Raw genomic sequence first — 25,264 nt, forward strand, 5'->3', positions numbered from 1 at the left:
TTTAAAGAGCATTACATTTGGGAGACTAAACAAATTCTCAAAAAAAGACTTTATCAACATTGCAGTGATAATACTAGTGGGCCTCAATCGGCAGTACATATGCACCTAAAGGCTGGCAACCACTCATTTGACGATAACAAGGTTAAAATCTTAGCGAAAGAACGTGGATGGTTTGAAAGGGGAGTAAAAGAGGCGATTTTCATATAACAGCTAAATCCTTCACTAAACCGATATGGTGGTGTGAGGCTCAATTTGGATCGTTCGTACAACAGCCTGCTTAGGCAACATAGGATTAGTAATGCTGATGAGGTGATACCAGAGCAAGTGGGGCAATCAGGCCAGTCGGTAGTCAGGACAATAGGAACAATCAGTGGAGCCGCAGGGAGTAGTTCTCTGCTCCCCCCAACCTGAGAGCAGGGACCTATCATAGCAGAGTCGAGCACCGCCATGTCTGGACAGTAAGGATATATATATATATATATATATATATATATATATATATATATATATATATATATATATATATATATATATATATATATATATATATATACACATCTTTGATGTATTCATGGAGCTTGGATGTTTCATCCTGGACAGTGGCTCTCACACTCACTAGTCCCCGGCCTCCTTCCTTACGGCTTGTGTACAGTCTCAGGGTGCTGGACTTGGGATGGAACCCTCCGTGCATGGTGAGGAGTTTTCGGGTCTTAACATCCGTGGTCTGAATCTCTTCCTTTGGCCACCTTATTATTCCTGCAGGGTATCTGATCACTGGCAGGGCATAGCTGTTTATTGCCCTACACCCATATATATATATATATATATATATATATATATATATATATATATATATATATATATATATATATATATATATATATACTACCAGTAAGACTTTAGTTCGCTGAAGAAGCATCTTGGATAAGAAGCGAAACGTTCGACACCTTCAAAGAACTACAGATGACGGCTGAAGAAACCTTTTCATTTAAATGAAGTCGTTAACTCCATACTTTGGGACATCTGTGTCAAAGTCTTTTTTTTTTGCCACAGGTCATGTTGTCATTACGGTTTCCTCTCGGGGCCGTTTTCAATTTAGGGAAAACATTCCAATACAATACAATACATATGGATTTTTTGCCATGTACTTTAACGGCAGCAAAAGCTGTAACAAAGCGCTTATCATGTACAGAACCAGAAAGCCTTCAACCATCCCACAATGGGGAAATGTTCACTCCAGAGCAGATATTTGAAAGGGGTGAAGGGGGTTTAAGATAAAAAAACAAAGTATTCTAAGCATAGCTTAGCACAGCGATCATATACAGGAACAAAAGCAGTCACAAAGATAGTAAGTAGAAAGCACCAGGGAGTGAAACCAAAAATGTTCAATCCCCTCCACATACATATTACATTTATTGTGCATTTTAAGACATGTACGACGTACAAGAAAATCTGTACAGAAAAATGCAAATTTGTCCATTATGGGTACCATCCGGTATGCACCGACTATCACGGAATGGCAAATCAATCAAGTCAAACGAGTTAGCCGCGGTAGCCTCTATCTCGATATCGTATTGCAAACGAAGCGAGCGGTTTGATGCTACTATGCGCATGCGTCTGCCGCCTGGGGATTTACCATTGCATCATTCCAATCACGAGTGAACAAAGCGAAATACGATAGGACGATACGACGGATTGATACAAGCTTCAAAGAAAGGTGTGAAATATTCGTATTGTGTTGCTTGCAAAAAAGACGCGAAAGTAGCTGCCTCCGGTTTCTATGATTTAAAGACGCATTTTGATACAAAGATCCATGCCAAAAACGTAGAAATCTGGAAAACGTATCGATCATACAATAGAGAAGACTGTAGTAATTAAAGGACAACCGACATCACTTTTTTTGTTTCCTAACTGACATCAGAAAAACGTTTTATAGCATCTAAAATAGCCAAAACACACAGTATGATATTTTTAGTCAAATGCAAAACACCAAGAAAAATGACTTAAAGTGTCCAAAATCTGCAAAAAATTGAGCTGCGAATTGGGCATTTTCAGAAAGTCCCGCCTGCAGTTTGTGACGTCACGCCAAGACGTCTTGCCTTGCTCGAGAATCAAAACAATGGCTTCAGATTCGGAAAAGATGCTTTCCCCATTTGGGGACTGAATGGTTACTTCGAAAGCCACAGTCACGGTTGACCATGAAACAACTAGTAGCTCAGTGTTCCAATATCCACAAACGGTAATTGCTATCACAACTTGAGATTGATGAGGTACAACACAAATTCCAAGGTGAAGGGCCCCAGGCTGCCACATCAGAGGAAGAGGTTAGACCAGAGATTGGGAGGCAAGCCCCAATGAATGATGAGATTGGGAAGCCAGCCCCAATGAATGAAATGCTGAGCGAAGCTGCAACTGACCTGAGAAATAACATCATGGCAAGAATGAAAACTGGGCAACCAAGAAACCGATTACAACGGCTATGTGAAGTACCACCTGAAAGTCTCCATGGAAACTGTGAATGCAGCACTGAGAGTGATCCCGACCGGAACGATCACGGAAACCAATGAGCTGATATACGCTTCAGCATCAGTGATCCTAGAGATGCTTGGCTACAAGAGCAACTGTCAGAGCCACGAGATTCGTTACCCACCATGGAAAAGACGGTTGGAGGCTAAGATCAAGGCGGCTCGGAAAGATGTGAGTCAATTGACGGAGACCCAGAGAGGTGTGAATAAAAGGCCAATACCCAAGAGGTACATGCAGATAACCATACCTGAAGCACTCGAAACAGCCAAACAAAGCCTCCAGGCCTTGTCCAGTCGCCTAAAGAGGTACACGAAAGAGAATGAAGCCAGAAGAATAAACAGGCTGTTCGCAACACAACCTGCGAAAGTGTACACTCAGTGGCAGGGTTCTAACAGCAGAGCAGACCCTCCAAGGCTGGAAACTGAAAGATACTGGAAAGGCATATGGGAGAAGGAGCTCGCACATTACAGCAGTACACAATGGCTGGTGACTCTAAAAGAGGAAAACAGCAACCTGAACCCTGAACAGAACTCAGTTACCATCACAGCGGCAGACATATAAGAAAGAGTCTCAGGTATGAAAAACTGGACGGCACCAGGCCCAGATATGGTCCACACCTACTGGTTAAAGAAACTCACAGCACTCCACGAGCGCCGAGCAGCACAAATGAACCAGTTGCTGATGGATGGGACTCACCCAGGATGGCTAACCAAAGGGCGAACAATCCTGATCATGAAGGATTCCTCAAAGGGTGCAGTTCCTTCCAACTATCGGCCAATAACCTGTCTCTCCACAAGATGGAAGCTCATGTCAGGCATCATTGCGGCTAAGATAAGTGGACACATGGATCAATACATGAGCAAAGCACAGAAAGGCATTGGGAGAGATACTAGAGGTGCCAAACATCAGCTGCTGCAGCATCAGCTGCAGAACAGTCGCACATGACTGCAGGTCCCGACATACCAAACAGCCTGGATTGATTACAAGAAAGCATATGACTCGATGCCACACACATGGGTCACTGAATGCTTGGAGTTGTATAAGGTCAACAGGACCCTGAGAGCCTTCGTTGCAAACTCGATGAGGATGTGGAAAACCACACTTGAAGCCAATGGCAAGCCACTAACGCAAGTCTCACCACTGCTGTTCTGCATTGGACTGAACCCCCTCAGCCAGATAATCACCAAGACAGGCTATGGATACCGCCTCAGAAATTGAGCTATGATCAGTCACCTCCTCTCCATGGATGACATAAAGCTGTATGCTAAGAGCGAAAGGGACATAGACTCCCTGATCCACACAACCAGGATCTACAGCAGTGACATCGGGATGTCATTCGGGCTGGAGAAATGTAGTCGGATGGTGACTAAGAGGGGCAAGGTAGTCCACACTGAAGAGGTCTCACTCCCTGAAGGAACAATAGCAGACATTGAAAACAGCTACAAGTACCTCGGTATACCACAGGCCAATGGCAACCTCGAACTCGCAACAAGGAAAGCGGCTACGACCAAATACCTCCAGCGGGTGAGGCAAGTTCTGAGAAGCCAGCTCAATGGCAAGAACAAGACCCGGGCAATAAGCAGCTATGCCCTGCCAGTGATCAGATACCCTGCAGGAATAATAAGGTGGCCAAAGGAAGAGATTCAAACCACGGATGTTAAGACCCGAAAACTCCTCACCATGCACGGAGGGTTCCATCCCAAGTCCAGCACCCTGAGACTGTACACAAGCCGTAAGGAAGGAGGCCGGGGACTAGTGAGTGTGAGAGCCACTGGCCAGGATGAAACATCCAAGCTCAATGAATACATCAAAGAGAAGGCTCCAACGGATGATGTACTCAGAGAATGTCTCAGACAATGGGAAACAGAGGATGAGGTGCTGGAAGAGGGACAATCATGGGAGGAAATGCCCCTACACAGGATGTACCACCGAACCATAACTGAAGTGGCTAATCTCAAGAAGTCCTATCAGTGGCTAGAGAGGGCTGGCCTAAAGGACAGCACAGAGGCACTCATCCTGGCTGCTCAAGAGCAGGCCCTGAACACCAGAGCCATAGAGGCAGGGATATACCACACCAGGCAAGACCCAAGGTGTAGGTTGTGCAAAGAGGCACTTGAGACAATCCAACACATAACTGCAGGGTGTAAGATGCTGGCAGGGAAAGCCTACATGGAGCGCCATAACCAGGTGGCTGGCATAGTCCACCGAAACATCTGTGCGGAGTATGGACTGGAAACCCCAAGGTCAAAATGGGAAACACCTCCCAAGGTAGTAGAGAATGACCGAGCAAAGATCCTGTGGGACTTCCAGATACAGACTGACAAGATGGTAATGGCCAACCAACCAGACATCGTGGTCATACATAAAGGGCAAAGGAAAGTCGTTGTCGTGGATGTAGCGGTCCCGAGTGATGGAAACATCAGAAAGAAGGAACATGAGAAAATCGAGAAATACCAAGGGCTCAGGAGAGAGCCTGGAAGGTAAAGGTGACAGTCGTGCCTGTGGTGGTCGGAGCACTCGGGGCAGTGACGCCCAAACTAGACGAGTGGTTGCAACAGATCCCGGGAACAACAACAGATATCTCGGTCCAGAAAAGCGCACTGCTAGGAACAGCACGGATACTGCTCAGAACCCTCAAGCTTTCTGGCCTCTGGTAGAGGACCCAAGCTAAAATGGGGTACGACACCACCCATGGTGGGTGAGACGAGGATTTTTTTAATCTATCTATCTATCTATCTATCTATCTATCTATCTATCTATCTATCTATCTATCTATCTATCTATCTATCTATCTATCTGTGACATGCAGTCAGTGGAGGCAGGTGAGGCAGTGCCTCACCTGTCATCATGGAAAGCTGTCATGGAAATATCAAACGAAAAAATAAATTAAACAGTTATATGTATTTAGTGATTTGTACTTTAAAGTTCTTGTCCATTTAACTTCACCGTTTTAGGATTTTTTTCAAAATCGCTGAATTTTCACATTTACCGTTCAAATACTAAGTAGAGACGAGCGGTGAGGCAGCAGCCGGCTGAGCCTCACCGTGGATTGCGCAATCACTATGCTTACTGTGCTGGCTTGCTCTGCAGTGAGACCGCATTGCTGTCCTTCTGCATATCACTATTAAAGCGTTCAAACACGTTTAGTATATGAACAAAATTTCTACAGTTTAGCTGGTGTATATAATGTAGTCATTGTACATTATAAACACTGTACTACAGTGTTTATTTTGTTTTATTTTTATCAAAACACTGTGCGTAGGTGAGGCAAACAGTTCTCCCGCCTCATGACAGGGGGCGCTTGTGATTTCAGAGATACTTCCGACTCCACGTCTGCAGAATAATAGAATTAGAGACAGAAAGCTACAGTAAACAGTTAGCGAGTAAAGTGCAACCCTGCAGTCATTTTTCATGTTGCTTGGCCTCACTTTCAGAATGGAGGATTACATATAGAAATTGAAAGAATTTTCTAAACTGGACTTTCAATCGAAGCAGGAGGTAATAATTAAAGGAAGACCAACACTGGAGCTAAAAGGTTTGCTTCAGACAACGGGACACAATAATCGCTTTTCAGGCGGACTGGTACACACGAAAAGGCTGGCTGTGTGGATGTCAGGCAAGAAACCGCCTTTTCTGCTTTTCCTGCCTTCTGTTCTCAATTTGTGACAATGTCTGGACTCAAATGGGATATTGTGACCTGAAAATTTTACAACGGAGCCTCATCAAAAATGAGCGAAGACTCAACATCAGCATCCACAATGCTAAGGTAAAGGAGAACCGGGAGATTTTAAAAGATCTCATCAATGCCACTATTACATGCTTTCGCTGAGAAAGATGACAGGCTAGCGAGTCATTTTGGGACAGCCACTGTATTTTCTAGCCTGTGAAACAGAATACAGAACGATTTAATTGAAGCAGTTGGTGATGTCATTAGAAATGACATTAAAAAGGAGATCGGTGCAGCCCCATTTGTTGCTGTAGAAGTAGACGAGATTGTCATTCTCAGCACTGAAAACATACAGTCGGAACAGGACTGATCAAGGACGACTTTCTTCACTGGCAGTGATCTCCGTTGAGACAGAGAGACTTTTAAAACTGAAGAAAGATAAAGAAGGCTTCTACAAAGAAGTTATCGATGCCTTTCTTCAGAAGGAGCGGGGCATGGACTTCATTTACAAGTAAAGGTAACACGATAAAAAGGTTTTTTTTATTATTTTTTTTCTATGCTACAGTTTGTATATATAAAGAATGCTGACATGAAATTTTAAACAAAATACGTTAACTGTTGCCAATCAAATGGTGAATAAACTACTGTGTAGAGTTCATGTTTGTAAATCTGACTATGATGACGTCAGTGCCTCACCAGCCATGAACCTCACCGCACGTCACTGCTATCTATCTCTCTCTCTATATATATATATATATATATATATATATATATATATATATATATATATATATATATATATATAAGTCTCATTATATCGATATCGTTTATATTGATAATACTGCTTATTACGACACTATTTTCATTTCCCATGCACATTTCTAGTCTCTTTATGTATAATTAGTTCCGTTTAGTACGATTCGTGGTTCTTACGATAATCCGGTTACGACGGTGCTCTTTTTCATCTCCCGCCGGCCATTTTGCTATGTTTATATCGATACACGCCATCGGTCGCGCCATTGGTCGACTTGGTCACGTGAGTTTGTTACTTGACCAGCTCCCGTGTAGCAGAGCCATTTTCATTTTCAGACGTTAGCTCGTGTGTAGCAGACGAGATTGAAGTGTTTGTGTTAAAAGGTAAAAATGGGAAGCAGAAGAAGATTGATGAGTTTTTTTTGCATACATAATACAGTAAGATGTAAGTGTTGCATTTCCCTGTTGTGTTATGTACATTCCCACTGTACTGTATATGAATGCAATCTTTTTTTTGCAACAATGTTTCTTGTTTTGTCTGCCGAAGCGTGATGATTTTGAAAATTACTGTACATTCCATACTGTGTATTAAAGGACAACCGATGTCACTTTTTATTCAAATGCAAAACACCAATAAAAATGACTTCACGCCACGACGTCTTGCATTGCTTGTGAATCCAAACAATGGCTTCAGATTCGGATAATATGCTTTCTTGTTACACATCCAGTTATGAATATGATTCAAATACACTGTAGTTCTGTAGAGGAAAGCAATCGATTAAAGAATTATATGTGCCATTTTGAGGCAACATTCGGGGAACATCTCTCACCCCCCCCCAAAAAAGAGGCATAAAAGGGCGAGCTCATGGCCAGCTCCGTTTCTTATGTGGCGCTTGGATGCCCTCTTTTGGCGGCTTTTGTTAATGCAGTTCGGCGCAGGACAGATATATCGACAGTACGGATATATCGACAGTACGGTTATATCGACACTCCCGAGAATATCGATATAAAGAGACTTTACCATATATATATATATATATATATATATATATATATATATATATATATATATATATATATAGATAGTCGTGCCTGTGGTGGTCGGAGCACTCGGGGCAGTGACCCCCAAACTCGACGAGTGGATGCAACAGATCCCGAGAACAACATCGAATATCTCGGTCCAGAAAAGCGCAGTGCTGGGAACAGCACGGATACTGCGCAGACCCCTCAAGCTTCCTGGCCTCTGGTAGAGGACCCGAGCTAAAATGGGGGACAGACACCACCCATGGTGGGTGACACGCAGATTTTTATTTTATTTTATATATACATACACACGCACGCACGCACGCACGCACGCACGCACGCACGCACGCACGCACGCACGCACGCACGCACACACACACACACACACACACACACACACACACACACGCATCCTTACAGTCCCGAGGTGGCAGTGCAAGACTCTGCTATGATAGGTCCCTGCTCTCAGGTTGGGGGGAGCAGAGGATTATTCCCTGAGGCTACACTGATTACCTCTATTGTCTTGCCTGAATATTGGGGTCTACGACTGGCCTGATTGCCCCATTTGCTCTTGTATCACCCTATCAGCATAACTAAGGCTATGTGGTGTAAGAACCTGTTGTAATAACGATCCAAATTAAACTTCACTCCACCATGGCGATTTAGTGAAGGGTTTTGCTGTTTTATGAAAAGACCACTGAGGGTAACCACAGTTTGTGGTCTTAACAAATGTCAAAAGGACAGAATAGGTAATGAAACCAAAAATTTGAAAGATACTAAAAGGAGAGGAGTATCAGTACCTTACATTGCAGGGGTTTCTGAAAAACTACAGAGTCCTTTGGCAACACAAAATTCCTCTAACAAAAGTAGATTGATGCTAACATTAGCATGGGGCTTGTCGAAGTGGCACTGATATTCAACTGTTTTATTCATGGTATTGTTTCATTGCGAATTTGAATAAGAAAATGTTCTCTCCACAAAGGCAAACCCTTCGGTCGATTTAATGTGATTTTTTTTTTACTCGCCCGCGTAAGGGCGAGTAAGGGGGCGTTTACCTGTTCGACATCAACCGCACCTAAATTAAGATCGTCCAATCAAAATGGCGCTTTCCGCTAATGGCGTCAGTATCATCCAATCAAAATTACGCTTTCGGCCAACACAAGCAGAAGCAGGAAATGAACAGCGAAGAAGCAAGAATACATATTTAGTTTTAACTGGTCATTTTAGTCGGACAATGTCGGAAATCCGCCGATCGGCGATTCGTCAATCCGATCGGCGGAAACTTCTCATCCCTGCATCAAACCAAAGTGCACCCCCACCCCATTAAAGGCAAATGTGTTTTCTCCAAATTGTGCCTCCTTATTGTATGTCATTTGAAGAAATGTCCTCTCTAGCAAATGCAGGAACACAAACGGAAAAAGTCAAAGGATGATCTCCACATGGTTTTCTTTTATGCCTTGTCAAACTTTCCTTTCGAGTGAAGCCTGTCCCACAAAGTGAGCAGGTAAAAGGTTTTTCTCCAATGTGCGTTCTTTTGTGCACATTCAAATCCAACTTTTGACTGAATCGAGTTCCGCAAATTGAACAGGCAAAGGATTTTTTCTCAGTGTGCATTCTCGTGTGGACGTTCAAGTCGCCTAGTGTAAAATAACATTTGTCACAGCTTGAACAGGCGTAAGGTTTTATCCCGGAGTGAGTCATTTTGTGTATTGTTAACTCTTTATCTGTATAGAATGCTTTCCCACAAAATGAACAGGGAAATTTTTTTTCTCCGGTGTGTCTTATGGCGTGCTTTGCTAAATTTGATTTGTCAAGGAATCTTTTCCCACAAACTGAGCAGGAAAAAGGTTTTTCTCCAGTGTGCGTTTTTCTGTGCTTGTCCAAATACGACTTTTGACTGAATCGAGCTTCGCAAATTGAACAGGCAAAGGGTTTTTCTCCGGAGTGACATGGTATGTGCCTTGCTAAATCTTTCTTGACATAAAACCGTTTCCCGCAAATTGAGCAGGCAAAAGGTCTCTCCCCAGTATGTGTTCTGGTGTGGTTTGTTAAAGTTATCTTGTGAGCAAACATTTTCCCGCAAACTGAGCAGGCAAAGGGTTTCTGCCCCGTGTGAGTTCTGGTGTGCGTTTTCAAAGTTGACTTACTGGCAAAGGTTTTGCCACATTGGGAACATTCCGGACGTCCATTGCCCGCACGACATGTCGGATCACCTTTGGACTGTTGCTCATCCTCCGTGTCAGAAGAATGTGAGGTGACTTCATCTTCATCTTCGGAAAGTGGGGCCAAGAAGCCGTCCAAGTTGGATTGTGCTTCTTGGTCTCCATCAGCTTCTTCTTTCTTCACACTGACTCCAGGCAACGGAAACGTGTTGATTTCCTCCTCCTGCACTTCTTTTTTCACGTGAGGGCGCTCTCGTACCTCCTCCTCTTTACAGCCATAAGGCTTTACCCCGGAGTGAGTCATTATGTGTCTTGTTAACTCGTGATTTAAATAGAATGCTTTACCGCATACTGAACAGGCCAATTTTTTTTCTCCGGTGTGTCTTATGGCGTGCCTTGCTAAATGTGATTTCTGAATGAATCTTTTCCCACAAACAGAGCAGGCAAACGGTTTTTCTCCCATGTGCGTTCTTATGTGCACATTCAAATGCGACTTTTGACTGAATCGCGTTTCACAAATTGAACAGGCAAAGGGTTTTTCTCTGGTGTGACTTGGTGTGTGCCTCGCTAAATCGCTCTTAGCATAAAACCGTTTCCCGCAAATTGAGCAGGCAAAAGGTCTCTCCCCAGTATGTGTTCTAATGTGGTTTGTTAAAATTATCTTCCGAGAAAAGCGTTTCCCGCAAATTGAGCAAGCAAATGGTCTCTCTCCAGTATGTGTTCTAATGTGGCTTGTTAAAGTTGTATTCTGAGAAAATTGTTTCCCACAAACTGAGCAGGCAAAGGGTTTTTGTCCGTTGTAGCATGGTGTGTGCCTCGCTAAATCTCTCTTGACATTAAAGCGTTTCCCGCAAACTGAGCAGGCAAAAGGTCTCTCCCCAGTATGTGTTCTGATGTGGCTTGTTAAATTTGTCTTCCGAGTAAACGTTTTACCACAAATTGAGCAGACAAAGGGTTTATGCCCAGTGTGTGTCCTGGTGTGCCTCTTCAACGTTGACTCACTGGCAAAGGTCTTGCCACATTGGGGACATTTCGGACGTCCGTTGCCCGCACGACATGTCGGATCACCTTTGGACTGTTCCTCATCCTCCGTGTCATAAGACCGCGAGGTGACGTCGTCGTCTTCGGAAAGTGGAGCCAAGAGGCACTCTGAGTGGGATCCTCCTTGTTGTTCCCCATCAGCTTCTTCTTTCTTCAATGGAGACTTGCAGATTTCCTCCTCCCGCTCTTCTTCTTTCACGTGAGGGTGCTGTCGTGCCTCACCCTCATGACTTTGGGGGGTTTCTCGATCCAGATGCTCAGGCTTCAAATCTTCTTCTTTGAGGTCTGCCAGGGCACAATTTTATTCCATAACACACAAGAAAGTTGAAGTAAGATGAAGCATTTATAATAATAATAATACATTTCATTTATAAGCGCGGGGGGCCCGGTAGTCGAGTGGTTAGCACACCGGCTTCACAGTGCAGAGGTCGCCGGTTTGGATCCCGGTCCGGCCTCCCTGTGTGGAGTTTGCATGTTCTCCCCGGACCCGCGTGGGTTTTCTCCGGGTCCTCCGGTTTCCTCCCACACTCCAAAAACATGCATGGCAGGCAGATTGACCAATCCAAATTGTCCCTAGGTGTGAGTGTGAGAGTGACTGTTGTATGTCTTTGTGTGCCCTGCGATTGGCTGGCAACCAATTCAGGGTGTCCCCCGCCTCGTGCCCGAAGACAGCTGAGATAGGCTCCAGCAACCCCCGCGACCCTAGTGAGGAATAAGCGGTACGGAAAATGAGATGAGATTTATAAGCGCATTTCAAAACTTTCAAGGACACTCTACATTCACAGGATATTTATTCTGCGGGTGAGCAGCGGTAGCCACACGCGCGAGCGTTCACTCAACCCAGAAGCAACATAAAGTTTAAAAAAAACTAAATAAGTGTTGGGCTAGTCATTCTGGCAGCAGCCCTAGCGTTTTAACAGTAACCAAAATGGTAGCTTTTCGTAGCGATTGCGAAGACTCACGCGAGAAAAATGATGCACAGCCGTCCGTGTCAATCATTGGTCTGGGAACTCGACAAACATTTTATTCTGCGCATGCTCTTAAAAAGGTTTTACAATTTCTGGGTATCACATGATCAGCTTGTTTCGAAGGTGACATCAATCAGTGAAATTTCCCCAATCATGTCTTTGCCTCACACACACATTTACACACGCACACTCAACAATAAGAAATAATATGACAACACAAAACATGGTGATTCATTCATTCTTCAGGACTTGCTGTACCCTCTTTGTGACATGAAGCAGTTCTAGATGAAAGAGGATAGGATCAAAGCCTCCTTTTCAACAGTGGATCAGGGACGCCATGCTGGAATGTGAACGTCTACCACAAGCTAAATGTTGAAAGCAAACACTCAGCTGTAGCATCCATTGACGAAAAGCGATTGTCTCACATCTCCTGTCTCATGTAAATCCGCTTCAATTACAGGCCGCGACCGGTCCACATAAGCATCGGCGCTCTACGCTGACGCTCCTTTCTTCTCACTCGGGCACCAACCCTTATGCTGAATAAAGCGGGGCGGTGAAGATGCTGCCCATTACAGGTGCAAAAAAAGCACAATGGCCCCAGAGCTGTCCAGCAATAACGATAAAATGGCACCGACATCCCTTCCATTCAAAAACATTACTGGCATATTCATGCTGCCGAAAAGGTGCAACCGCTCAGCACAGTCTCCTCCTTGATGAATGTCGTGGCCAAAAATGCTGAAAAACAATCAGTATCCGTTCCACACGACGCACAACAGTGACAAAAGAAAACATAAAACCAAGATAAAAACAACAACAAAAGCAAGGCTCGTGAGAGCACTTGCTGACAGCTGCCTACTACTATAATTATATTGTGTTTATTGTATACTATTTGTAATTCCTCTGTGTAAGCTCTCAGTCATACAGGAGTGGTCCATCGATAAAAAGGTTTGTTCAGCCGCCATCTGTACTTCTTTGAAGTACAGATGGCGAAGTACAGATGGCGGATGAAGAAACGTTGTCATCTATTTGTAATTGTATTTTTTTATTATTGTATCTTTTCTTGTCTGTGACCGTAAAGCATCGGTGTCAAACATACGGCCCGCGGGCCGGCCCGGCCCCCAACGAGGTTTAATCAGGCCCGCGGGATTTTAAAAGTGGCAAAAATGCACAAACGACATGGAATTCATATTTTTAATGAGGTGCGATTCAAGGATTGTCCACTAAGGGGCATAGTTGTACTGTTACAAATATCAGGAACAAAAACAATGGTTTGAAAATTCCTTTCTTTATAAATATCATTTACTCTTAAAGTGCATTCTTATATTTTTAGATACCAAATTATCATTAAAGTTTTGTGCTGTTGTAGAATCATTGGGATTGGTTGCGATGAATATGTGTGAATGATAAAAGTAAATTGCACATTTGTTCATGAAACGAAATGTTGTGTAAAAGGAATGTTCATTAAATGTCGTCGTTTCCTCACGTTCTTGTGCGAAAGTGTGCGTGATGTTTTGGTCATTTATTGCACGTATGGTATAATTTTAATGGTCCGGCCCACTTGACATCTACCGAGGCCAAACGTCCGAGGCCCACGATATGAAATGAGTTTGACACCCCTGCTGTAAGAGCTTTGAAAGGCGCTTGAAATAAAATATATTATTGTTATTGTTATTGTTATTGTTATTGTTAGGACTCGGGCGCCATCTTGAAAAAAGTTTGTGAGTTAGCGGAATGTAGTCACAAGGGGACATAAGCCCGTGTCTTGTTGTGTCGGTTCCAAGCCGATATGAAAACGTTCTGCTTCTCAGGACTTTTCTGTGGTGTAGTTTGCTAACAACTGAGAGAAACAAGCGGATAGAAAAAAATACCTGCTCTGTGGAAGACATGACAAGGTTCCAAGTAGTCAAGGTGACGTTGTGGCTTGATGTCCTCTTCCGCTCCACAAAATTCCTTCTTGTGTTCTTCTGTCTTTCTCGCATACATTTTGCAGCACTTCACACTCACTGAATCTCTTCTGAGCGACGTGGAGCTGACAAAGCGTGTCTCCGTTTTAGCGGCTAGCTGGCTACTTTAGCCTGATTAGATTCAGCGTGCACACAGAAGAGCTGAATCCGGACACTATTCCATCCCTGACGTCATAGTCCGGGTTATCCCAATGTGACGATCTGTGTCGAGGCTCGACTACGCGCAGGACTCATTCGGGAAGAATAATTGAATGGCCAAGACCACCAAGCAGAAAGCCCTGCCTTGACGCTTAACAGTGCGCGTGCGCAACACGTCAGCCATCTTTTATGACGCGCTCAAATAAAAACGAAATATTTTTCACCCTCTCTCCCGGTGCATAGCTTGCTTGCTTTTTGTTTAATAAATTTCATTTATAAGCGTTTTTCATAACTCCCAAGGACACTTTACAGTCATTGGATACGTTTTTTTTCTGCGTTCATTTAACCCGGAAGCTCAGCGCCAGCAAACCCGCCACCGTTCACTCAACCCGGAAGTAGTTCAAATATAAAATGATCGTCGGCACAAAAACATTTAAATAGAAAATACATACTAACCACCAAGGCTCTTCTTTTTACATATCTGTGCGTAGTCTCCATATTAATTTGTGACATGTCCTTTTTTTCTGTAACTTATAGTTTGACTTCTTCAATGAAGACTTTAAATGAAGTCGTTCACTCGATAGTTTTGGACATCGGTGTCAAGTCTTTTTTTTTGCCAGGGGCCACATTGTCGTGACGGTTTCCTATCTGGGCCGTTTTCAATTTGGGGAAAACATTCAAATACAATACATATTGATTTATATTCCGCTTTAACAGCAGCTGAAGCATACCTGCCAACTTTTGGAACCAGAAAAGACTAGTGCCCTCATTCCTTGACTTTGACACTTTTCCTTTGGGACAAATGTTTTTGATTAATGCATTTCCTGCATTGCATCTAAAAAGTACAAATTTAGAGGTGGACAAAAGCGCCTGTTTTTGATAACATTTATTTTCATGAATGTCATATTTATTGAATGAGCCCTGCCCATAAAAAGATGAGCCCTGCCCATAAAAAGATGAACCCTGTCCACAAAAACATGAAAAAAACATACGGCGAAGGGATTTGGAAATCGTCCAGAAACAAAAACATTTATCATTCATTTTGGAATTCCACATTTAGAATTCAGACTTTGTTTGTGGTCGAGTGGTAAGCACTCCGACTTCAGTGTGGAGGCCGTGAGCTCCAATCCAGCTCCGGTCTCCCTGTGTGGCTTTTGCATGTTCTCCCCGGACCTGCGTAGGTTTTCTCCGGGTCCTCCGGTTTCCTCCCACATTGCAAAAACATGGATGGATAAATTGTTTTCCAAAAGGAATTTATCATTTCAATTGTTCTTTTCCTCAAAAAACATTAAGCATGCAAATGTGTTTCCCCCGAATTGTGCCTTCTTACTAGATGTCCTCTGAAGAAGAGTCCCCTCGAGCAAATGCTGGAGCACAAACGGAAGAACGTGAAGTCTTAACTCCACATGGTTTTCTTTTATGCCTTGTCAAAGTCTCCTTTCGAGTGAAGCTTTTACCACAAACAGAGCAAGAGAAAGGTTTTTCTCCTGTGTGGGTTCTTCTATGCACATTCAACTGCCCCTCCTGTCTAAATTGAGTTCCGCAAATTGAACAAGCAAAGGGTTTTTCACCGGTGTGCGTTCTTCTGTGCACATCCAAATGAAACTTTCGACTGAATCGAGCTTCGCAAATTGAACAGGCAAAGGATTTTTCCTCAGTGTGCCTTCTTGTGTGTTTGTTCAACACACCTTGTGAACAAAAACATTTACCACAACTTGAACAGGCATAAGGCTTTTCCCCGGAGTGAGTCATTTTGTGGCTTATTAACTCTTTATCTGTATAGAATGCTTTACCGCATACTGAACAGGAAAATATTTTTTCCGCCGTGTGCCTTCTCGTATGTTTGTTCAAGTCACCTTGTGTAAAATAACATTTATCACAACTTGAACAGGCATAAGTCTTTTCCCCGGAGTGATTCATTTTGTGTCTTATTAACTCATGATTTAAATAGAATGCTTTACCGCATACTGAACAGGCAAAATTTTTTTCTCCGGTGTGTCTTACGGCATGCTTTGCTAAATTTGATTTCTGAAGGAATCTTTTCCCACAAACTGCGCAGGAAAATTTTTTTTCGCCAGTATGCGTTCTATTGTGCTTGTTTAAATACGACTTTTGACTGAATCGGGCTTCACAAATTAAACAGGCAAAGGGTTTTTCCCCAGTGTGCATTCTTGTGTGTACTTTTAAGTCACCTTGTGAACGAAAACATTTATCACAACTTGAACAGGCAAAGGGATTTCCTCTGGTGTGACTTCTTGTGTGTATCGCTAAATCGCTTTTAGCATAAAACTGTTTCTGGCAAATAGAGCAGGCAAAAGTTATCTCCCCAGTATGTGTTCTGATGTGGCTTGTTAAAATTGAACGCAGAGAAAATCGTTTCCCACAAACTGAGCAGGCAAAAGGTCTCTCCCCAGTATGTGTTCTGGTGTGCCTGTTCAATGATGACTTACTGACAAAGGTTTTGCCACATTGGGGACATTTCGGACGTCCGTTTCCCACAAGACATGTCGGATCGCCTTTGGACTGTTGCTCATCCTCCGTGTCAGAAGACCGCGAGGTGACGTCGTCGTCTTCGGAAAGTGGAGCCAAGAGCCCCTCTGAATGGGATCCTCCTTCCTGTTCTTCTCCAACGGCTTCTTCTTTCTTCAACGGAAACTTGCTAATTTCATCCTCCCGCTCTTCTTTCGCGTGAGGGCGCTCTCGTGCCTCCCCCTCATGACTTTGGGGTTCTCGATCCTGATGCTCGAACTCCGAATCTTCTTCTTTCGGGTCTGCGGGGGCACCATTTTTGTTCCAAAACACACAAGAAAGTTGAAATAAGATGAAGCATTTGTGAGCTAGCGGAATGTAGCCATAAGGGGACACAAGCCAGTGTCTTAATGTTCCTGAAAACGTCTGAAAACGTTCTGCTTCTCAAGACTTTTCTGTGATGTAGTTTGCCAACAATTGAGAGACACGAGTGGAGAAAAATACCTGCTCTGTGGAAGACAAGACAGGTTTCCAAGTAGCCAACGTGACGTTGTGGCTTGATGTCCTCTTCCGCTCCACGAAATTCCTTCTTGTGTTCTTCTGTCTTTCTCCCAGACATTTTCGCAGCACTTCAGACTCACCGAATCTCTTTTGAGATACGTGGAACTGATAAAACGTGTCTCCGTAGTCCGAGTGATTCCAAAGCGACGGTCTGTGTCGAGGCTCGACGACGCGCTGGACTCATTCAGGAAGAATTGAGTGGCCAAGACCACTTTACAGAGAGCCATGCCTTCAAGCTCAGCACTGCGCATGCGCAACACGTCGGCCATCTTCTATGACGCGACTTATAAAAAAACGAAATTCCCTTTCTTTTTTGTTTCTTGCTCGAATTGTGTTTAATAATAATAATAAAATAATAATACATTTCATTTATATGCGTCTTTCATAACTCCCAAGGACACTTTACAGTCACTGGATAGGTTGTTTCTGCGTTCATTGAACCCGGAAGCTCAGCGGCAGCCAGACCAGCTTGCGTTCACTCGACCCGGAAGTAACTCAAATATGAAAATGTCGTCGGCTAAAAACATTAAATACGTAAAGTCAAACGAAACCCCCAGGTTCTTCTTTTTATCACTTCGTAATATTTATATACATTTGTGACATGTTCTTATTTTTCTGTAACCTGTAGTTTGACTTCTTCAATAAAGACTTTCTAAAAAATCGTGGTCGTTTACTTGATACTTTATTTAGGACAAGGGGGTCAAACTCATTTCACATCGTGAGCCACATATGGCCTCGGTAGATGTCAAGTGGGCTACACAATTAAAATTATACCATACATGCTATAAATAACCAAAATATCATGTCTTTCATTAGTTTTGGTGGAAAGAAGCATAAGAACATTTGGAAAATTATGACATTTAATGAGCATTCCTTTTACACAAAATTTCGTTTAATGAACAAATGTGTAATTTACTTTTATCATTCACACATAAGCATTGCAACTGATCCCGATGATTCGACAATAGCACAAAACTTTGACAATAAATTGGTATCTAAAAACATAATATGTAATGCACTTTAAGATTAAATGATATTTATAAAGAAATAATTTTTAAACCATTGTTTTTGTTCCTGATATTTAGCATCTTTTGGCCTGTACAAGTGCACCAACTGCACAAGTGTCGTGTCCTGACTGGTTGACACTTTCAGAATGGCATTTAAGTGCTTGTTTGTGAGCTTTGAACACATTTTTGTTTTATTGATATTCATTACTGAGAAGATTTGTTCACAAAGGTAGGTTGTTCCAAACATTAGAATCATCTTTATTGCCAAGTATGTAGAACACAAGGAATTTATTTCCGGTAGAACACGCTGCACTAGTATCATCAATAAAAAATTGCAAAGAGGCACTATACAGTTCAATTTGGGCTACTGTTCAAAGAGTTAATGGCTTGGGGGAAGAAGCTGTTTAAACGTCTGCTGGATTTGGTGCGCATGGATCGGTAGCGCCTGCCTGAGGGAAGTAGCTGGAAAAGGTGGTGGGCAGGGTGCGGAGGGTCCAGTATGATTTTCCGCATCCTAGTTTGGATTCTTGCAGTGTGCAAGTCCTCGAGAGTGGGTAAGGCGGTGCCAATGATTTTTTTCCGCCGTCCTAACTGTCTGCTGAAGTCGCATTTTGTCCATTTTGTGGCGGCCCCGAACCAAACGGTGATGGAAGAACACAGGATGGATACGATGACAGCCGTGTAGAAATGTTGCAGCACCTCCCGTGGCAGGCCATGCTTCTTTAGCAGCCTCAGGAAGTACATTCTCTGTTGGGCCTTTCTCAGTATATAGCTGGAGTTGACCTCACACTTCATGTCCTGGGAGACTGTGATTCCCAGGAACTTGAAGGTCTCAACGGTTGACATGAGGCAGTTGGCTAGTGTGAGGGGTAGCTGTGGTGATGGATGTTTCCTGAAGTCCACGATCATCTCTACCGTCTTGAGCGTGTTCAGCTCCAGGTTATGACGGCTGCACCAGAGTTCTAGGTGTTCCATCTGTTGTCGGTACGCAGACTCGTCGCCGTCTTTGATGAGACCGATGACCGTGGTGTCGTCTGCGAACTTTATGAATTTGACAGCTGGGTGCGTTAAGGTGCAGTCGTTCGTGTAGCGAGAAGAGCAATGGAGAGAGAATGCATCCCTGGGAGGCTCCAGTGCTCGTGGTTTGTGTTGAGGATGATATTTTTCCCAGTCTGACCTGTTGTGTCCGTCCTGCCAGGAAGCTGAGGATCCACTGGCAGATCGTAGGGGACACACCAAGCTGGAGAAGTTTGGGGATGAGGAGTTCTGGGATGATGATATTGAACACAGAGCTGTAGTCCACAAACAGGATCCTTGTTGTCGAGGTGGTCAAGGACATGCACAAAATTTTAGCAGCCAGGGCTGTTAATTTGGGGTACCCTGGTAGCAGATACTGCTAAAATTTGTCCAGACCTACGGAGGTAAATTTGCTCTTCAAATCTGCATCACATTGCAAATCAATTATTTCTACCTGGATTTCGACCAGTAGATCAGAAGCTTTAACTGTGAAATGTGAGTGAAAACCTGAAAATTATTTTTCAAGTTCACCAAATACCTGAAAAAGTTTCTCAAACTCTCATAGTAATCCTGCATTCTTGTCTTTGTACCGCATACCGGTTGTTGCGCGGCGAGACAGCAAGCAGGTGGAAAGATGATAAAAGTTGCAGCCAAATGCAGGAGGGGTATTGTGAGTTTTCTTTATTTGAAGTTACGGTTGCTATCAGTTTTCAGCAGACCACAGGTACCACTGCTCTCCGGGTTGTCCTCTGTCCCTCTTCTTCGTCCTCGTGACTGGCTCAGTCTGGTTTTAAAGGTACTTCACCTGAGCTTCTGGCCAATCAGGTCCCAGCGGCAATTGGCCATTCCCAGGTGGTTGCAATCACCTTCTCAGAGTCAATTACTGGTCACCCAACTCTACTGTTTTGGATGGGGAGAAATGCGCACCTTTCTCCCATCCAAAATCCAGAAAACACAAAATTATTTAACATTTATTTTGGCATCATGACACGTGTCAACCTGTACGTTTTTGCTGTACAAAGAATGTTTATTGTGCATTTTACGACGTGTACGACATACACACACACATCTCCCAGACAGGGGAAATGAGCGGGGTTGCCACTTGCGTGTTGGAACCGCGGTTGAAAAAAATGACTGCGGTTGAAAAAAAACGCAGCTGTGTTCCTCTGCGTTGATCGAAACAGAACCACTCTGCCCCTTAGTGGCCAATCCTTGAATTTCACCCCATTAAAAATATGAATTCCATGTTGTGCATATTTTTTTAGTTTTAAAAACATGCGGGCCTGATTAAACCTCAAGGGGACCTGTTCAGGCCCGCGGGCTGTATGTTTGACATGACTGCTTGAGGACATCTGTGTCAAAGTCTTTTTTTTTTGCCACGGGCCACATTGTCGACACGGTTTACTCTCGGGGCCGTTTTCAATTTGGGGAAAAAATTAGAATACAATACATAACATATTGATTTTTATTCTGCTTCAACAGCAACTGAAGCTTATATGCCTTGACCTTGACACCTTTCCTTTGGGACAAATGGTTTTGATGAATGCATTTACTGCCTTGCATCTAAAAAGTACAATTTTAGAACTGGACAAAAGCGTCTGTTTTTAATACCATTTTATTTTAATCAACATCTGCTGAATGTCATATTCAATGACCCCCGCCCATAAAAAGATGAAAAGAACATACAGCGAAGGGATTTGGAAATCATCCAGAACCAAAAACATTTTTCATTCATTTTGGAATTAATTCCACATTTAGAATTGAGGTTTTGTGTTCGAGTGGTTGGCGCGCCGACTTCACAGTGAGGTCGTGAGTTCGATTCCGGCTCAGGCCTCCCTGTGTGGCGTTTGCATGTTCTCCCTGGGCCCGCAAGGGTTTTCTCCGGGTCCTATGGTTTCCTCCCACTTTGCAAAAACATGCATGGTAGGCCGATTAAACACCGCAGAAAATGAATGGATGGATGAATTGTGTTTTCCAAACGGCATTTATCATTTCAATTCTTCTTTTCCCTCAAAAAATTGAGCATTCAAATGTGTCTTCTCCAAATTGTGCCTTCTTACTGTATGTCCTTTGAAGAAGAGTCTCCTCGAGCAAATGCTGGAGCACGAACGGGAAAAGGTAGTCTTAAAGGACACCATTTTTTTGTTTCCTAACTGACATCAGAAAAACGTTTTATAGCATCTAAAATACCCAAAACACGCAGTATGATATTTTTATTCAAATGCAAAACACCAATAAAAATGACTTAAAGTGTCCAAAATCTGCAAAAAATTGAGCTGCAAATTGGCATTTTCAGAAAGTCCCGCCCCCAGTTCGTGACGTCACGCCAAGACGTCTTGCATTGCTGGAGAATCAAAACAATGGCTTCAGATTCTGAGAATATGCTTTCTTGTCACACATGCAGTTATGAATATGATTCAAATAGTTCTGAAGAGGAAAGCATACATGTTTGCAATCGATTAAAGAATTTATTCCGTGCCATTTTGAGGCAACATTGGGGGGAAATGTCTCACCCAAAAAGAGGCAAGAAAATGGCGACCTCTTGTAGACATGACAGTGTATTGCGTTTTCACAGGCTGATAAATTCCTTATATGGAGCTTGGACGCCCTCTTCCGGCGCAACATGAGGTTTTCAGACCAAACAAGCATTGACGTGATGGAAGGACTGCTACAATGTGTCCTTTTTTTCGGTCAGTGGCGTTCCTTCAGTGACGTCACGTACAGACTCGTCACCAACTCAAAAACAAGACTTCCGGAATATTCAGCATGAGTCTTAAAACGTAAAATATAGCTACATGCGGTGGAATCTTTGTAAAATACGCTCAGTAGAAGTCATTTGAAGCCATTTTACAAATTATGGATGCAACTTGTCCGGGGACGTCGGTTGTCCTTTAACTTCACATGGTTTTCTTTTATGCCTTTTCAAACTTTCCTTTCGAGTGAAGCTTTGACCACAAACAGGACACGAGAAAGGTTTTTCTCCAGTGTGTGTTCTTCTGTGCAAGTTCAACTGCCCCTTCTGTCTGAATCGAGTTCCGCAAATTGAACACGCAAAGGGTTTTTCTCCTGTGTGCGTTCTTCTGTGCACATTCAAATGCGACATTTGACTGAATCGAGCTTCGCAAATTGAACAGACAAAGGGTTTTTCCCCAGTGTGCGTTCTCATGTGTACGTTTAAGTCACTTTGTGTAACATAACATTTATTACAACTTGAACAGGCGTAAGGTTTTACCCCGGAGTGAGTCATTTTGTGGCTTGTTAACTCGTGATTTAAATAGAATGCTTTACCGCATACTGAACAGGTAAATTTTTTGTTTCCGGTGTGTCTTATGGCGTGCTTAGCTAAATTTGATTTGACATGGAACCTTTTCCCACAAACTGAGCAGGAAAAACGTTTTTCTCCAGTGTGCGTTCTTCTGTGCTTGTCCAAATATGACTTTTGACTGAATCGAGTTTCGCAAATTGAACGGGCAAAGGGTTTTTCCCCAGTGTGACTTGGTGTGTGTCTCGCCAAATCGCTCTTAGCATAAAATCGTTTCCCGCAAATGGAGCAGGCAAAAGGTTTTACCCCAATATGTATTCTGGTGTGGTTCGTTAAAGTCATCTTGTGAGCAAACAATTTTCCCACAAACTGAGCAGGAAAAAGGTCTCTGCCCAGTGTGTGTCCTGGTGTGCCTCTTCAAATTTGACTTACTGGCAAAGGTTTTGCCACATTGGGAACATTTCGGACGTCCGTTGCCCGCACGACATGTTGGATCATCTTTGGACTGTTGCTCATCCTCCGTGTCAGAAGAATGCGAGGTGACTTTGTCGTCATCGTCGTCGGAAAGTGGAGCCAAAAGGCCATCCGAGTGGGATCCTCCTTCTTGTTCTCCATCAGCTTCTTGTTTCTTCACACTGACTCCAGTCAACGGAAACTTGCTGATTTCCTCCTCCCGCTCTTCTTCTTTAATGTGAGGGGGCTTGCCTGCTTCCTCCTCTTGACTTCTGGGGGGTTCTCGATCCGGATGCTCAGGCTCCAAATCTTCTTCTTTGATGTCTGCAGGGGCAGGAGACGTTTTGTTCCATAACATACAAGAAAGTTGAAATAAGATGAAGCATTTGTGAGTTAGCGGAATTTAGCCACAAGAGGACACAAGCCAGTGCCTTAATGTGCCAGTTCCAAGCCAATCTGAAAACGTTCTGCTTCTCAAGACTTTTCTTTGATGTAGTTTGCCAACAACCGAGAGAAACGAGTGGAGAAAAAAATACCTGCTCTGTGGAAGACATGACAAGGTTCCAAGTAGCCAAGGTGAAGTTGTGGCTTGATATCCTCTTCTGCTCCACAAAATTCCTTCTTGTGTTCTTCTGTCTTTGTCGCAGACATTTTCGCAGCACTTCACGCTCACTGAATCTCCTCTGAGCGACGTGGGGCTGCTAAAACGTGTCTCCGTTTTAGCGGCTGTCTGTCCAGTTTAGACAGATTAGCTTCGGCGTGCACACAGAATCTGGACACGACTCCATCCTTGACGTCATAATGATCCCAAAGCGACGGACCGTGTCGAGGCTCGAAGACGCGCAGGACTCATTCGGGAACCACAATTGAGTGGTGAAGACCACCATGCCTCGAGCCATTCCTTCAAGCTCAGCAGTGCGCATGCGCAACACGTCGGCAATTTTTTTTTTTAAATGACGCGCTAACATAAAAACGAAATATATTTTCTACTTCTCTCCCGGTGCATTGATTGCTTTTTATTTAATAATAATAGTAAATTTCATTGATAAGCGTCTTTCATAACTCCCAAGGACACTTTACAGTTACTGGATCCGTTTTTTCTGTGTTCATTTAACCCGGAAGCTCAGCGGCAGACGACCCGCCAGCGTTCATTCGACCCGGACGTATTTTAAATCGTCGGCACCAGAATTGTTGCGCTAGTCATTCTGGCAGCAGTCTGAGCGTTTTAACAGTTACCAAAATGGTATAATTTTTCGTAGCGATTGAAAGTACCCACGAGAGAAAAATGATGCACAGCCGTGTCAATTATTGGTCTTGTTGCGCTAGTCATTCTGGGAGCAGTCCTAGCGTTTTAACAGCAACCAAGATGGTAACTTTTTGTACCGATTGAAAGTACTCACGAGAGAAATGATGCACAGCAGTGTCAATCAGTAGTCTGGGAACTCGACAAAAAAATAATTATGCGCATGCTCTTCAAAAGGCTTCACAATTTCCGGGTGATTCCGCATGATCAGCTCGTTTCGCAGGTGATATCAACCATGAAATTTCCTCAATCGTGTCTTTGCCTCACACACGCACACTCAACACTCCCACCCAAAGGCATGTTCACAATTTCATGCAGCAAACAAAAAGAAAAAACAGGAAAAACATTGAAACAAGAAATACATTGTTGTAAAAATAAAAACATCCTACATATTTGCAACACTCTGCAAGCTTCAAAATATTCACAATTCTCCAAACAAATATCTCTTGAATCTTTCAAGTTTGACTTTTGTCACCGCCTTAGTAAAAACATCTGCAACCTTGTTTTCTGTCTGACAATATTTTATCGATATTTTCCCCTCAGTGTGCGCCGACCGTACAAAATGATATTTAATATCTAAATGTTTGCTTCTTTGCCTACACAAAGGGTTTTTTGGACAAAGCTATTGCCCCCTGATTGTCCTCATATATTTTTACTGGTACGTGGCGGTTACTGCTGTCCATCCCCTTCAATAATTGGACAAGGTACATGCTTTCTTGAGTTGTGGCTGCCAGTGCCATATACTCAGCTTCACAAGTTGATAACGCCACAGTTGGCTGTTTTCTACTCTTCCACGATATAGCTGGACGTTCCTTAGTTAGGCTAAAACAATATCCGGTTGTGTTACTCCGGTCATTTATATTTGCAGCATCACTATATCCTCCTAGTCTTAACTTCCCTTCAAATTTTTGGAAATGAAGCTCTTGATCTGTCGTACCTATTAAATATTT

The 25,264-nt window shown here is 43.3% G+C and overlaps 2 protein-coding genes and 1 pseudogene across 3 annotated transcripts; all 3 read right to left on the minus strand.

Moving 5' to 3' along the window:
• Nucleotides 1–8,332: 8,332 nt before the first annotated feature.
• Nucleotides 8,333–14,426, minus strand: LOC148900149 (uncharacterized). Its single transcript, XM_088991575.1, has 2 exons — nt 14,009–14,426; nt 8,333–11,457 (listed from the first exon to the last, which is right to left on the minus strand). The coding sequence occupies exons 1-2, from the start codon at nt 14,121–14,123 to the stop codon at nt 9,329–9,331; spliced, it is 2,244 nt and encodes a 747-aa protein (XP_088847701.1). The 5' UTR covers nt 14,124–14,426; the 3' UTR covers nt 8,333–9,328.
• A 691-nt stretch (nt 14,427–15,117) lies between these two features.
• Nucleotides 15,118–17,506, minus strand: LOC148900150 (uncharacterized). Its single transcript, XM_088991621.1, has 2 exons — nt 17,216–17,506; nt 15,118–17,013 (listed from the first exon to the last, which is right to left on the minus strand). Exons 1-2 carry the CDS (start codon nt 17,328–17,330, stop codon nt 15,572–15,574), a joined length of 1,557 nt encoding a protein of 518 aa, XP_088847747.1. The 5' UTR covers nt 17,331–17,506; the 3' UTR covers nt 15,118–15,571.
• A 3,387-nt stretch (nt 17,507–20,893) lies between these two features.
• LOC148900151 (uncharacterized) lies at nt 20,894–24,057 on the minus strand (annotated as a pseudogene). Its single transcript, XR_016114405.1, has 2 exons — nt 23,548–24,057; nt 20,894–23,335 (listed from the first exon to the last, which is right to left on the minus strand). The product of XR_016114405.1 is annotated as an uncharacterized LOC148900151 (transcript).
• Nucleotides 24,058–25,264: the final 1,207 nt, after the last annotated feature.

Source organism: Hippocampus bargibanti, linkage group LG03 (genome assembly GCF_051943395.1).
Source record: "Hippocampus bargibanti isolate YZ-2025 linkage group LG03, ASM5194339v1, whole genome shotgun sequence".
Classification (NCBI taxonomy): domain Eukaryota; kingdom Metazoa; phylum Chordata; class Actinopteri; order Syngnathiformes; family Syngnathidae; genus Hippocampus; species Hippocampus bargibanti.

Bases quoted from the DNA above. Each gene is read 5' to 3' on its own strand.
- LOC148900149 (XM_088991575.1), bottom strand. From the start codon at position 14,123: ATGTATGCGAGAAAGACAGAAGAACACAAGAAGGAATTTTGTGGAGCG. The intron at 11,458-14,008 runs GTATTTTTTTCT...GTGCCCTGGCAG, and splicing joins TCATGTCTTCCACAGAGCAG to ACCTCAAAGAAGAAGATTTG.
- LOC148900150 (XM_088991621.1), bottom strand. From the start codon at position 17,330: ATGTCTGGGAGAAAGACAGAAGAACACAAGAAGGAATTTCGTGGAGCG. The intron at 17,014-17,215 runs GTATTTTTCTCC...GTGCCCCCGCAG, and splicing joins TCTTGTCTTCCACAGAGCAG to ACCCGAAAGAAGAAGATTCG.